We start from the raw sequence: 14,952 nt of genomic DNA, 5'->3' as shown, positions 1-14,952 counted from the left end.
TGCAAAGTCTTTGTGTCCCCGGAGTACGAGGAAGTATAGAAAATACCGCAAAGAAAAGAACAAGAAAAGATGAAGGAAAAGTACCAAAATGCCTGCTTCCTCAGCCTTCTGGTCCGCTCTTCTTCCCGCCTGAGAGTGATCAGCCAAATTGACAAGAGAAAAATTAAGTGTTATGCAATGTTTAGAAATGTTAACGTTGAGGTCTTTGTTAGAGTAAAAATGAAAGCCATGCATAAGACGTTTATTTTAGAGAAATAAGCATGCGTTATACTTTATTTTACTCATGCACAGAATTGCTTAGTTAGACGTGCAGATTAGAGCAAAAAGGGGGGAAATAAAAGGCGAGCGACATTGACATGCAAGAAAGGATATGCACTAATTATACTCATCAGTCATCAAGGCCATAACTAACACCGAACTCGGAACATATGAGATCAAATGGAACAGAAATGCTCGAAGAGCACTTTTAAGAGGACTACTTTATAGGAATAAAGGCACAGTAGATAAGAAAATTGCTCAAAGTTTACTGGGGAACAGGAAAAGCATATATATCACTATATACCATGAAGAGAAATACTTTGAAAAAACATTCAATGAACAGGGTTACATTTATTTGATGAAACCTTGCAAAGAGTTACCATGCATCAATGTTCTCCATTGCCAGAAGGGCGGGAAGAGTAGAAAAGATGTTTTAGTGTAACGAAAACAAAGGCTAAAGAATTTTAACCTTTACTCCATATCAAAGTCTAGTGACATGTGACGTCATAGCAAACGCTGTGAGACCCGAAAATCTATTAGCATACTGACAATAGGCTGATTTTGAAAAAAAGGGGTGTTTTAGCCTCTTCTCTCATGACAGGAGAAAGAGGAATTTATGGTGACCACCATTTAAATGAACAGGGCCACCCAACGAGAATATAGTTCAAAACCACTTAAACATAGCATTGTTAAACGTATTTTAAACGGTAGATATAGTATAATTTTTCATCTGTTCGGATTTCCTTGCTGAAAGTCTAGTGATCCGAAAATTATAGGGATCAAAACTTACCTTTTTGAAAATTTTAGTCAGAAAAAAGGCTCCCGAAAATTCTAGGTGACCTTTTAGGGTAAAAATCCGTTAAAAATGGACAATTATACCATGTCTTAGATGTTCGAAAATCCTAGAACAGGCAGGCAAGCAAGGAATTTTACAACAACTGTTCCGAAAATTCTAGATCCCAAATCGTCTTCCGAACAGATATTTCTCGAAAATTGACGTTGGGCGCCCCTGAGTGAAGAGTTTGTGTGTGTGTGTGTTGAAGGTTGCACCATGCACTTATTGCAAGAAATGGCACCGGGATTGCATGACACCGCACGTTTAAAAATAGTAACCGAGTTTATGCATAAAAACTCTAGACTCTTAACCGCGCACCGGTGGCTCAATTGGTTGAGCACCGGACTGTCACGCGGGAGGTCGCGAGTTCAACTCCGGCCGGACCAACACTCAGGGTCTTTAAATAACTGAGGAGAAAGTGCTGCCTTTGTAACTACATCTGCAAATGGTTAGATTCTCAAGTCTTCTCGGATAAGGACGATAAGCCGGAGGTCCCGTCTCACAACCCTTCAATGTTCATAATCCTGTGGGACGGAAAAGAACCCACACACTTGTCGCTAAGTGTAGGGCACGTAGTTCCTGGTGTTGTGGTCTGTCTTCTGTTGTGTATCATGGTTGGTAGGATAAAAAAGGGGCCACAGTAATTGGTGCGAGCTGTTGTAGGGCTCTGCCAGCTTGACTGGCAAAGTTAATAAAATAAAAATAGACGATATACATGATCGCGCGAGGATACGAACTTTATCTTCGAGTGCTTATAAAAACTCGCACTCGTTCGCTGTTCTCACTTCGAAGATAAAATTCGTATCCCCGCGCGGCCATGTAATATCTTCTTTTTCTTTCAAAACAAACGTACTAAAAAGATACTCTAAACGACACTTCCGTGCATACTTTTAGATGGCTTGTAACAACCACTGATGACGTTAGAGAAATAAGTGTTAGATTCAACCTCGAAAATCGCCGCCCCAGGGAAACAAATTTAAAGCAAACATCTTAATGAAATCCAGCAGTTTTGGAAGGATGTGTTGTGGAGTTTCGCTTCGAGAGGTAAAAAGCTCCTAAATAGAGACGAAAATCACTACTTATTTAATTCGTTGGAAAGGTTTATTGATTCAAGGCTTGAATCCGTATATCAGCGTCAGATATGATATTACCTTGGTAGAAAACATATTTTGTGTTTTTGATGATAGCTCTTCCACAAAGAGCTCAAATTCAATGAGACGTACGTTGGATTAAAAAAGAAGAGCAAAGTTTAGCAAGCTCGCAAGAAAGGCTCTTGTTTTCAGTGGCGCGCAGTTTGCTCTAAATACACACCTTGCCTCCTAGGAAGCTTTGCGAACATCGGAGTAACCCTATCTTTCTCGCCATATCCACTTCATCTCTCGTTTGCATCAGTCTCAATTGACTTATTCTGTTAGCAAGGGCATTACTTGAGAAATTTGAACAGTGACTTTATTGACATAGAAGGATTGAACATCCGCTTAGTCATTCCCGTTTCGATGAAGAAATTGATTCAAATTGCAAAATTGTCTGAATTCGCGTTGTCCCACCTAACAAATTTAAAATTGACCAGTTTTTCCTCAATTCATTTCCAAACTGTACTATGCGATTACGGTTTAGCTATGCAGTATGTTTTTTTCTCAACTGTCCATAATATCTGTATATTTATCAACGATAATGCTTTCCTTCTAAAAAACAAAAGCAGCTAATCAATGGTTTTGATTATTCGGCGATTAGTTGCCTAGCTGCTTGTCAAATAATAAAATGAGGGTATTCTTAACTACTCACAATACTTTAGTTGACAGCAGAATCCCCTTAAAAATGTAAATTCACAAAATATCTACAGCGTTTTTACTTTAATTTTCAATGATAAGTGTGACAAATGCATTTCACTTCATTTTTTACTTGATATTCATGATATTGATATATAGTCAATGATCTTTTTATCATTTAGTACAGAAATATTAAGACCTCTAAATAAAAAGCTCAACTATTTAGGCGAAGCTACTCATTTTGAAGACGTTCGTAACGACGTTTTTCGCGAAAGCGTCAGGAAATCCCTGAAAAATGTCCCGGCAGCGGAGAAATAGCATAAAAAAGGTGTGTATACTTACAACTGTAGCCGCAGAGTTCATGTGAGAAGACACCGCGTTTGAATTTTATGAAAGCAGTTCTTCCTTCCACTTTGTTGTCATTCCGTAAGCGTTGTAATGTGTGAAGAAATACTTTCTGTTTGCTAAACCATTCCGGCAGCTCTTGCTTACATTTCCGGACGCTGACAATAACCCTTACACGGACAAGCTAGCAATGTCTGACAGAGAAACAAGAAAGAGGAAAAAAAACATAACTTTAAACAAGGCACCAAATGTTTGCAAAACCTCCTGTTTTGAAAAATTGCCTGAATCCATACCTCTGTCTTGTTTAGACTGAATTTCCAATTTTGTTGAATTTATCGCAACCAGATTTCAGCTTTTGTTTTGGTTCTTTCGCCTCCATTTCAATTTGGTCGAAAGCATCTTGAAAGTTATTGACGTAAATATTTCGCTTTTAAAGATGTCAAATGGAAACGTTTTGAAGAAAACGGGAAAAACGAATATTCGCAATTTCACTCGGAGATGCCGCATTTAACTTGAAGCACACAAAACTGATTTTAAGCTGTAGTAATGTCAAATTACTGCGCCAAACAAAGCGAAAGCATTCTTAAGACGGCAAAAAAATAGGGAAATTCCTCAAATCGAAACGAAAGGAAACAACATCACCTTACTTTTATGAAAACACGCTTTCGATTTCCTCGCTTCCCAAAATTGTTGAAGCTTATGTTGCAGAGAATTGCGTCGAACACGAGTAAATGTCGCTTTGATCTTTGGGCAAATCGATGAATTGCAGAATAACAGGTGAGTCAGTCGAACCAAGCCTTATGCAAATGAAATGTCAAGATCCCCAAAACGCATAATTTTAATTCATGTTCTAAACATGTTCCGGGTACATTTAAAACCATAACATTGTTTTCATTGGAACACTTCTGGATTGCTTCTTCTGCGCGCCAATCTTGAAACAGATAATGGTAACTTACGTGAAACCAACCCTATCTTTCGATTCCGATCGCTTTTTTATAACAATTTGGAAGCAAATTTACATTTCTTGTCGCTAGATGTGAGTTTATTCATGTTTTCAATTTGTGGTTAGGTATTGAGTCGGTTGTTGAAATACGTGTTTCAATCACGAGAGTTTCGCCCACTGCGAAGGTATGGTTAATTAATGACATTCTACCGAACTCTTAGGATAAAAAGTTCCCGAAAGATGAAATCAACATCAAACCAGGAAAAACACTTCATGGTGATGGATTAGATCTTAAATTATTGCTATAGAAATCCACAATACGACTAATACGAGAAAAACTAATTTGATTAATTGAAGAAATCTCGCTTGTTCTTCTTTTTTCTCGAATAAGAAAGAAATATTATGATCTTACCTAAGCAAACTAAGCAATATTTATTGTTAGAGACCTTTACTTGTCAATCTTCCAGTTCGACGTTTTTTGCCCTTAGCATATAATCGATCCAAATTAGTGTGGATTTTGCTTCAAGGAAAATTAAAATAACTCTTAAGAGGAGCTCAGGGAAAATATCGATAAACTTCCTTAATCGAGGTTTATTTGGTAGAGTTCGTATTTTTGGTACAGAAACAGAGCATTGCGCTAAAAACAGTTGCCACGCTATGCATGCATTGCGTTGTCGAGTAAACAAGGGTTTAGTTAATAATTTTCTTGTAACCGAACAATTGTAACGTATTCTAAAGTGTTCTTCTGAGATAATAAAATCAAATTTGCTTTGCAAAGTTTCAGTTTTGTTTGTAAGTTAAGTGGCACAGCGCGATAGATATTCCCCAACGTATTGACAGTAACCCATAGTGACGCCACAGAATAATAAAAATACTACTACTACTACTACTACTACTACTACTACTACTACTACTACTACTACTACTACTACTACTACTACTACTACTACTAATAATAATAATAATAATAATAATAATAATAATGATAATAATAATAATAAGATAATAAGGTATTGAAAGATGTCAATGAGATGATTGCACAAGCAAGCAATGATACAGGTGCATGTTATGGAGTAGCGAAGCGTGGTGAAATTGTTTTTGAAAGGGGAAAGATGGTTAAAGGGGAAGGACTGCAGGTGTTACATGAAAGGATGAAAACTGTGGACCCTGACCAGAATGAGATATACAAGTTCTTAGGAGTAGAGCAGGCCGATGGAATCAAGACCAAAGAAGGGTACAATAGAGTGAAGGAAGAAGTTGGTAGAAGGATGAAGATCATAATTACGACAGAGTTGAATGACAAGAACTTGATCAGAGCTATAAATATCAAAGTGATACCTGTAGCAGCATACCCAATGAATGTGCACTCAATCGGCTGAACTTACAGAACTAGATCAAGTCATTAAACGAGAGTTGAGAAAGAACAACATGTTAGGACGACAAGCAAGCGATCAAAGATTGTACATGAAGAGGAGTGCAGGAGGTAGAGGGCTGAAGTCACTAAAGGATGTATCTGAAGAATCGAGATTACGTGTAGCATGTTACATGTCGATGTCTGACAACAGATGGATCAAGGCAGCATGGAAACGAGAAACAATGAAAGAGAACAACTCAATTAAGGATGAAGCAATAATGACAATGCAAACTAAAGGGAAGACAGTGGAATTTGAAGTGGAAAGCATAATATTGGAAGGGAACATACTTGACAAAGCTTGGAAACAAGCTTGGAAATTGGTAAAATCATTCTTCAAAAAAGGCACAGGAGAAAAAAGAGAGAAAGACTACTATCAGAAAAGAATGCAAAGTGAAATTTATAAAAAGCAAGACCAGAAGTGCAACATGTGGCTTGAACAAAATGTGACACCCAGAGAAACATCAGGCATTATGTCAATGCTACAGCAAATGATTGAAACTTGAGCATGGAAAGCCGCAAGGGGACTCACTGAATGCTGTAAGTGCATATTGTGCGGTGAACAAAAAGAGACTGTACAAAATCTTTTGGCTGGATGCAAAACGATAGCAAGCAGTGAGTACGTAATAAGACACAACAGAGCGCTAATGATGATGGCCGTTTCCTGGGTAAAGGAATACAATCTTTTAGATAAGAATGTGAAATGGTACCAGGAAAAATGGTCAAGGGGGCATTTTTTGGACCGATTGACGCACCTAGCCTATTATCTAAATTATTGTATATTTTACGTAGCTTTTTCTGAAATTAATATCTCCACTATGTTGTTTTTGTTATTGTTTTGCCTAGTGTAAGTCATTTGAGTGATTTTATTTATCTACATCTGTCAGTGGAGTCAAAGAGCTTAATAGTCATATGTGATTTTGATTAATTTTCATCTACACAACTCGCCTCGCCTAGCCTATGCTATTTGCGAGTTGCGTATTTACTTCGTGTCAGTGATGATATAGTGTAATGAAATTGATCTTGTTGTTGTTGTTGTGAAACGTTTAAAAACAAAGTCAAGTTAAACATCTTACAGTTTTACTGCTCATGACTTTTCAACTGGAATTTATCTATTTATTTTTGTTTATTTAATTATTTATTTATTTATTTATTTTTCCTTTTCGTCTCTTTTTATCTACTAATTACATGTAATTAATTTACTCATGCTTTAGTGCCAACCTACCTCCTCTATTTAAACATAACTTAGTTTTACTCAAAAATTTGGTTTATCAACGGAGTTGATAATGTAAATTGACCACCGTACAGCGTTAGCCCTTCGTCAGAGCGATTCGCTCTGACGAAGGGCTAACGCTCGAAACGTCAGCTTTTAGAATCTCTGTACGGTGGTCAATTTACATTATCAACTCCGTTGATAAACCAAATTTTTGTATACTACTTCCCCACCGACGCAGCACCACAGTTTCTTTAGAAACTACCCCTTCATTCATTAGTTTTACTCAGCTCGATTAGCTTTTTAGTTATCCTGAGTAAACATTACCTTTTTTTGTATTAATATATTATAAATTATTGTAAACTTCAACTTTATTTATTTTGGTAATAAAGCTTCTTGTTGTTGTTGTTGTTGTTGACCTTTGCCTTGTTCAAATGGTTACGGACGAAGAGATGTATTTATCGGTGATAATTCGTTTATCGATGATAATTCGGGCATACTCGGGAAAGAATCCGAGTGCTTCAAGAGGTGTCAATTCCTGGATACGACATTCCGGTCACAAGTTCGGATGTTCTTCCAGTGGGCAACAGAACGTTTATGGGGCACATGCAATTGTCAGTGTGAATGCGAAGCAGAAAATGCGTCACGTATCATATAAAGTTCGTTTTATTTTTCGACGTCCCAAACTAAAACGTTTGTGGCAGAACGTTTTTCAGCTTAGCCGAAAAGTACAGAGAAACTTGGAAGCAATTGTCAACTCATGAAACATCAGTTTGTAAGCTAGCAAGCCATTTTAGCTGTGCCATAATACTATGAGGAAAAGTTTAATTCAAAAGAATATTGATACATGTTCTCCATAGTGACTGATATCCCGTGTGAGTTTTGTTACATGAGATGGTGTGAAACAGTTGAATTTTCTGACACAAAATCAGTATAAGCCGATTATTGCAAGGGAGCAAACGAAAAGTGTCACGCTGTTCAACCTTCCTGGTGAGTAGCAACTCAGTGGTGTAAGCGGTGTCCAGTATTTGAAATATACATGCCTTAAAATTAAATGATCAATATTATTGTTCTTGTTGGTAAGTTTGGATTGTGGCCAGCGGTTTCTAACAAGTAATAGCTCAATCAGCTTAATCAGCTTAACCCATCGACAAAAATCAAACGCAATCCTAAATCCCAAAAAGGTATTCGAAACTACACCAATATTGTTTGGAGGGCAAGATAAAGCAAGTTCGTATTAGTAGTTCTTTTTTTTTTCGTAATGTCTAAGCTTCTCGGCGTTTTTTTTTTTTTTTTTCGACTTTCGAGGTTGCTGTGCTTCTTCCTGCGTAAAATAAATCCAATTTGTCAACTTAATACCACTTCAAATCAATCGAGGCACCTTTCATGTGCTGTAAAGGATTCAGAAAAGAATTTCTATTACTGCTGATTACGTAATCTGTAGTCACCTGCATGTTATTGCAAGCAAACTATCCCAAGATATTCTTCAAGTCTTACCTCCTCTCTGTCTTCGTCACTGACGTTGATCATATAATTTGTAACCTTCCTCGAAACTTCCTCGAAATATTATTTACAAGCAGCATCCCAGTATGCAATTCCTGAGCTTTAAGAATCGAATAGAAGAATTTCCACAGTGTAAGAATTTTGCATAATTTTCAGACGTCAGTGATTAATTATGCATAACGTCAGTTACCAAACTGTCCTTGAATAGTGCCCAAATAATCACAAGTTCTTGACGCCCTGCGGACTTTCCTTTAAGACCAAAGTTAGTTCAGATTGGTGATAATGAAATTAAATGTCACTCGACTGAGCTAACCGTGGTGCAAATAGAGACAAAGGTCTCTAACGCTGTTAAGGAACGGGAGTCGAGCTTAAGAACTCCAGGAGCGCTTTTGTGAGAATAAAAGAAGCATAAAAGACACAGGGAAATCTTTAATGCAGCGAGACATTTAATTCAATTAATTTGAATCCTTTGAAAAATCTGCCTTATATGGTATTTTAAAAGATAAGCTATGACTGTTTTGCTCATTCTCTCAGAAGCAATTTAAGCCAGGCTGGATATCACATTCTGCCTGAATGGACTACAAACAAGGCCGAAACTCTTTACCTCATTCCTCGCAAACCGGTTCAGTATTGCAAGGCTTGCGAGATGGGGATTATAGTTTAAAGTCCTTACCCAAGGGGACATGAAAGTCTAACCATTTGCATATGTCGTCACAAAGGCAGCACCTTCTCCTCTGTTATTTCACCCTGAATGTTGGCCAGGGTTTCAGTATCAGCCAGTATCAGCGGTTTTTTGCGTATATTTCAAGATGGCTGCTCATTCTCCACCAAAATCACGCGGACGTTCTTGATTATAATTGAACCTCGCATTTCTACAAGAGAAGTTAAGCGAGCCCAAACATTTTGGCACGGTATTTTTGGTACGGTAAAAATGGTGTAGTGTAAAAAAAGTCTGCCGAGCTCTTTTTAGGCACCCGTGCCAATTTCACACGAGCCATGCCAAACATTTTCTGTAGTGTAAACCGCTCTTTTGCCGTACTTAATTACTCAGTCAAGTTCGGCACATGAGTGGAGCGGCGTCTGAACCGGGCCTTAGTTAATAACTAAAAGATGTTTAATTTAATTATTAAAAAAACTGTCACGCTGGTCTCGCTCAGACCAGAGCACATGCACCGCACTTGATGTTACATCGACACTGCAGACTCGTGATGGAAACGGATTATGATCGATTGAGCCCTAGGATAATATATATCTCTTTGCCATTTAAGTATCAGGAGGCGTCTTTCTCATTTAACTACGTGAAACGAACTTTAACCGGTTACGTCCATAATGGCAAAAGAATCTAACGTTTGATTTATTCCTCGTAACGGAAAACGAAGGCTTTATAATATCTGTCTGGCAGCACCCGGCAAGAAATAAATGAAAGAACTCGTTCTCCTAGCCAAATCTGAAGATCAATACTATCTCTTGCATTGCTTCATAATTTTGCACGTGATAAGGCACCTTCTCGCAGTTCAGTTAAAAACTGGAACCTGTAGGTAAATCGTTTTGAATCCTTCATTAACGCGAGGCCGGACAAGCTGTCGGGCCGAGATGCGCACTAGATGCCGTACGTGTTGATTTGTAAGTAGAATAAAAGTAGTAAGACCGGATACGATTCCAATACTGTTCTAGTTAATTAAAGAAAGTAATATTTTTAAGCTCTGCACGCAGACACACTGCGTGTATAAGGCACTTGGACCCAGTATTTCAATGATGCGAAGTTTTACATGCGTCACCTTTCGTCAAGACTTCTAGTAAACTTTAAGCGAAAGAAAAACAAGTTCACTCAATTTTCCGTTCAATTTAAAAAGTTTTAATTTTTGCAACCTTTTCAGTTTCTTTTGCAACGCCGGTAAAACGACAGATATCTTCTTTACCTGTGTGCTTCATATAGGTGTGTCCGCCAATATATAGAACGACACTCTAAGCACTCATATTAATCGAGGTTTGGTTATCCCAATAGGAAAAGGCGCCAGGTAGCTAAGTAAGAGGTCGCTACTTCAAATCCCAGGCCGGACCAACATTCGGAGCTTAAAATAACTAGGAGTAGGCCCAGGCTTTGCTTTGACAACTTAACTCGGTAAGATTTTCTATTGTCTTCTCCGATAATGACGATAAAGCGCTTTCTCGCTACACGTCACTTTCTTTGTGTTCATGAACTCTGTGACCTACATTAAAGAGCCCTATGAAAAGACATACAGTCTGATTTACAAAGTGGATGATCTGTCCTTTTTTCAATATCGTGTGTACTGATTGGGCCGAATGATCACTGAATGATGGGATACTTTAACCGACGATTCGTGGATTGATTGCTTAGGTTCCGTCTACAATGATCAACGGGATCAAATCAGGAGCCCATCTGGAGCGTGCAACTTCCATACAGCGTCTGTGAAACGGCATTTTCACAAGTAGGTTTATTTTTAGACTAGCCCTTCCTGCGAATTAGGTCAAAAAACAAAGGCAGTTCCGGTTCGGTGACCCTATGACGTCAGCTTAATTTCTTGTAATTGGTCATCGGGCTCCTGTGGGAGTCTCATTCGCAGGAAATTCAATCTAAAAATAAATCGGTCTGTGAAAACGCGGTTACACGAACACAGTAGAGTTGTAGGCTCCGGGTCATGGGTTCCTGATCAAATTAGTAGGGAGTTTAAGAAACGACAACGGCTACGGCAACGACAACGCCAAAAATCAGTAATATTATTGGTTAAAAGAACCAAAATGATCGTGCTGCACGTGCGGCACGATTTTTTGAACATTTCTCTCCCGTACTCGTCAAAACTACTACGTGAAATTACCAAATTTGAGGTTTTGACGACAACGTGGACAAACTACAGTGAATCTTTCAGTCTCTCTCTTTACTTCAAATCCGTCCGTACCAATCCAATTATAGGACACTTCGCACATATTGTATAATGTAAACAAGATTGAATAATCCCGAAATACTTAGAATAGCTCAAACGTATATTTTGAAGTGACGTTTTCGTCCTGTAGCCGTCGTGGTTTCTTAAACTCCCTATTTACTAGCTGTCCCGCTGCTTCGGTATATGAGTAAGAGCCGGTTACACTGAGGCGATGTGCCACCACCTATACAGGAACACCTACTACCATCTGTTTAGCCTGCCAACACTGAGGCTGTCTTGTTTGGGCTCGCGCTGCGATCACAGTCGCCTATTTCACCATCGCAGCTGCTTGTATAGAAAACATTATGGACTGATATGCATCCCTCTCACCTCATGATCAGTAAGTTGCGGACCGGAAAGCTTTTCCAGATAAAAAACGAGAATGCCTTCCAAACTAAAATGTGTTCCAATTTGGGAAAATTCAGAACAAAGTGTATTGAGATTCAACTGAAAAATGACTGGTTTTTTTTTCGATTAAAGTGGAACTCTCTACTCTCTCGGAGAACAGTTTTGGTATGGTATAGGTTTTGGATTTCCGTTGGAAATGAGTGCAAATTTTGGCCGAAAATGAAATGTGGATCTTTAGAAAAAGAGAAGCATGCGTCTGAGTTGAGTAAATCAGCGATTACTGACAGTGCTGGGGTGATTTAGTATTTTACCACAATTTCTTGTAATCTCGCAATCTGATTGGCTAATTTTCCGTTGTCGACAAGAGTCCAGACAACGCTGTACGCGTGATGTTCACGTCAATATGTCACGCAATGAAATAGCTCTTTCCTCGTGTTATGATTTTGGTAACGCTCTGAAATAAAACCTTTCTTTGGTGTGGAATATTGTGGTAAAAAACAAATCGAAAGTGGTTTAACGCTGACAGACAGAGGTTTCGGATTATTTTATTTTCGATACAGAATTCAGATTTGATACCTGAAACTATTGATTCGCTGTTTTACAAAACATGATTCCAGAAAAGCATGGAAAGTGAAACTTGAAACGGATTATGATCGACGACTTATAACCAGGACACTGGACATGAGACGTTTCGTCATGCACTTGTCATCGGCTTTCCCGAGGGAGGGGGGGGGGGGGGGATCGATCGATGGCAAGATGACGGAGGAGAAGAAGATATGTTTTAAAATCCATTGTTTTTTGGTCTATCATACAGACCATCCGTCAAAAATTTGTACGTATTTGTAGGCATAAGCAACTTTAAAATTCCCCTGTGTATATATATATTTAACAATTATTCCATGAGCGCGCGTTGGATATGAGATGGTAAATAGCCAACGAGGCGCGTAGCGCCGAGTTGGCTATAACCAGTCTCATATCCAACAAGCGCGAATGGAATAATTGTTTTATTAAATTCCTTAAACTCCAAAAATTTGGAAGTACGCAATACGAGCGGAAAAAGCGAGCAAATCCGAGCGAAATCGAAAAAACTTGATGAGAACTGATGCGATGTTGTGTAATACCTTGTTGTCAGACAGACGCAGGCTCATCACAAAAACATTTCTTGTCTTTTCGCGTACTTCTAAACGTCGGAATTGATCCAAACTTTCCACAAAAAAGTCTTTTTTCTCCTTTTTGGCTTTATTCAAAGAGTAATTTCGCATTCCGGCGAAAACATTTTTAGTTTAGCAACGCTTAACGCAATCATTTACCATATAAGGTCAAACCAAGGTATATGAGCTGATAACCGAGATTGGGTGAACCAATCAGAGCACGCGAAATGCATTATCCGAGGTTGAGAATTTAATAAATATATATATATATATATATATATTGTTTATAGAGGTCACTGTTAAAGGTCAACAGGTCGTCTTTTGTTAGTGATACAATAGAAACGGTATCGCTTTAATACTGCTTTCATCAACTTGGATCGTCTTTCTCAATTGTACTGTTTTCAAAGGACAACAGTTATAGAGCTGTATCTATCAATAGTCCCTTTGAGTTGTGTTGAGGTGTATGTTGTGTAGAAGCAGAAAACGAACGTGATGATATTTTATAAGTTCTCAGTTATTAATGTTTGCTGAACCATATACATATGTCATTAATCGGGACAAATTTAGAACAGCGTACAAATTGTTAGGGATAGAAAAAGTTGATTTTTTCTTAATATTCACAAGAATGTTAATTTCTGAAGCATCACAGCAACCGTTCAGAGTACTCAGGAAACTTAAGAACGTTGTGTTTAGAAGCAGCAGTGAACCATCATGATAGTGTGTTTTCCCTTGTTCTTTATCAGTCCGGATAGATTTAAAACAGAATCTGGGGAATTCAGGACGGGAAGAAAAGTTGAAATTTTCACTAGACTGCGAGCAGCTTATGTATTCAAGAAAAAATAATTAAAGTTCAATTTTCATCAGAATGTAAAGTCCGAGTGTTTGCTAACCGTTCAAAGAACCCTTGAAATAAAGTTCTGAAGTGCATCTTCAAATCCAGTTGGGTGCTTGGCTTCGCCAGAAACTGGAGACTTTCAAAGAAAAAAATCCCCCACGGGTGGGGAAATACATGAACTTTTAAATGCGCAATGAACAAAGTCCCCACATCAGCCCGGGGTCCCCCCCCCCCCCCCCTCGGGGAAGCCGAAGACAAGTGCATTATGTTGGTTCTCTCGCGGTCTTTCTTTTTGAAGTATTTGAGTGATGGAAAACTGAGTCTCTGGATACCATTTATCCGGCGAAGCCCCAAGATAATCATACTAGGAATGTTTCCTACAAAACTTCGGCCCTACCCGTTTCTTCTCAGATCTTCGTTTTAACTCTGCTACTGATACAGTTGAACCTCTTTATAACGAAGTTCTCGGTATAAAGAACGATATTCTTCAGCCCGGCCAAAGTTATAATTTAATGTATGGAACGGAACCTCCATATAACGAACCTCAATATAACGAAATCATCGTTATAACGAACACAATCCAGAAGCCCAAACGTAAAATATACCGTGATATAACGAAGAAATATCAACACGTAACAATATGGTTGGCGGAATGGTGCAAAATTCAAGAAATCAAAATTGCTTGCGACATCAACAACCAACCTGCAGTTCGACATTCTTTCTCTAGGTCAACAATAAAATTCGTCCAAATTCAACGGCTAATACAACAACCCACACTTAACACACGCCTAATTCAACAAGAAAAGTAAGTCAGCATCATCGACAACGAATCACCTCAAAACCAACATCGGAAAGCGATGGCCGACAGTTTTAAGTACAGGTCACTACGTTACTTGTTACAAAACCTAATAATAAACTTAGTAAACTTAGTAAGCCGCGGCTTATTTTCTCTCGTATAAACGGCCCTATTATGCCTAAAAACGATGTTTAGGCCTAAGGTTTGCCAATTTGAAGGTTTTGAGTGGCTTTAGTATAGGTGAAACAATGACCTGTAACAAGGGACCTGGGGAATGTGACCTGTGTTATAAACCTACAGAGCGATAACAGGGCTGAATAACGTCTGCGCATGTGCAAGCTGTCATGGCGCGATCGATTGCTTGCGGCCTAAGTACCACAACAATTCTTATGAAAATGGCGGCGTTTTCGAAAATTCTCGTGTAGATCCCGGTGTTTTGTAAAAAAGGAGCGTTTAACTGAAAACGGGAGCTTGACGTTTTTTGAAGGAGTCCGTCGAAAATAGGTCTTTCCACACCGTTTTGTACAAAAGGGTTTAAAGTATGTACAAAAGGTGAAAAAAGTGCGGGAACACGATAGTTTATTGCGCGAACTTTATCGATTG

At 38.5% G+C, this 14,952-nt stretch overlaps 1 protein-coding gene and 1 long non-coding RNA gene across 6 annotated transcripts in view; one reads left to right on the top strand and one right to left on the bottom strand.

Moving 5' to 3' along the window:
• LOC138008130 (tyrosine-protein phosphatase non-receptor type 13-like) overlaps positions 1–14,952 on the bottom strand; it is a 44,743-nt gene that overhangs the window by 24,062 nt on the left and 5,729 nt on the right. The window contains exons 1-3 of one of the 5 annotated variants that reach the window (XM_068855347.1): positions 8,272–8,521; positions 3,205–3,401; positions 85–129 (exon numbers count right to left, since the gene is read on the bottom strand). The exons of 1 other annotated variant lie outside the window; for it this stretch is intronic. In XM_068855347.1, the coding sequence (XP_068711448.1) occupies positions 85–129; positions 3,205–3,225 (66 nt within the window). In that variant the 5' untranslated portion in view covers positions 3,226–3,401; positions 8,272–8,521. Of the gene's footprint in view, positions 1–84; positions 130–3,204; positions 3,402–3,854; positions 5,146–8,271; positions 8,522–14,952 lie in introns of those variants that run through there. 3 more of the 5 variants (XM_068855346.1, XM_068855348.1, XM_068855350.1) reach the window with 3 other exon arrangements.
• The window catches only part of LOC138008134 (uncharacterized), a 1,544-nt gene continuing 1,149 nt past the window's right edge, over positions 14,558–14,952 (top strand). The window contains exon 1 of the long non-coding RNA XR_011124170.1: positions 14,558–14,952. This exon is cut by the window's right edge and continues 273 nt beyond it. This is a non-coding gene — a long non-coding RNA (uncharacterized lncRNA).

The sequence above is a fragment of the Montipora foliosa genome, chromosome 6 (assembly GCF_036669935.1).
Source record: "Montipora foliosa isolate CH-2021 chromosome 6, ASM3666993v2, whole genome shotgun sequence".
Lineage (NCBI taxonomy): Eukaryota > Metazoa > Cnidaria > Anthozoa > Scleractinia > Acroporidae > Montipora > Montipora foliosa.
The sequence above is the reverse complement of the archived record's forward strand: the minus strand, read 5'-3'. Positions and strand labels throughout refer to the sequence as shown.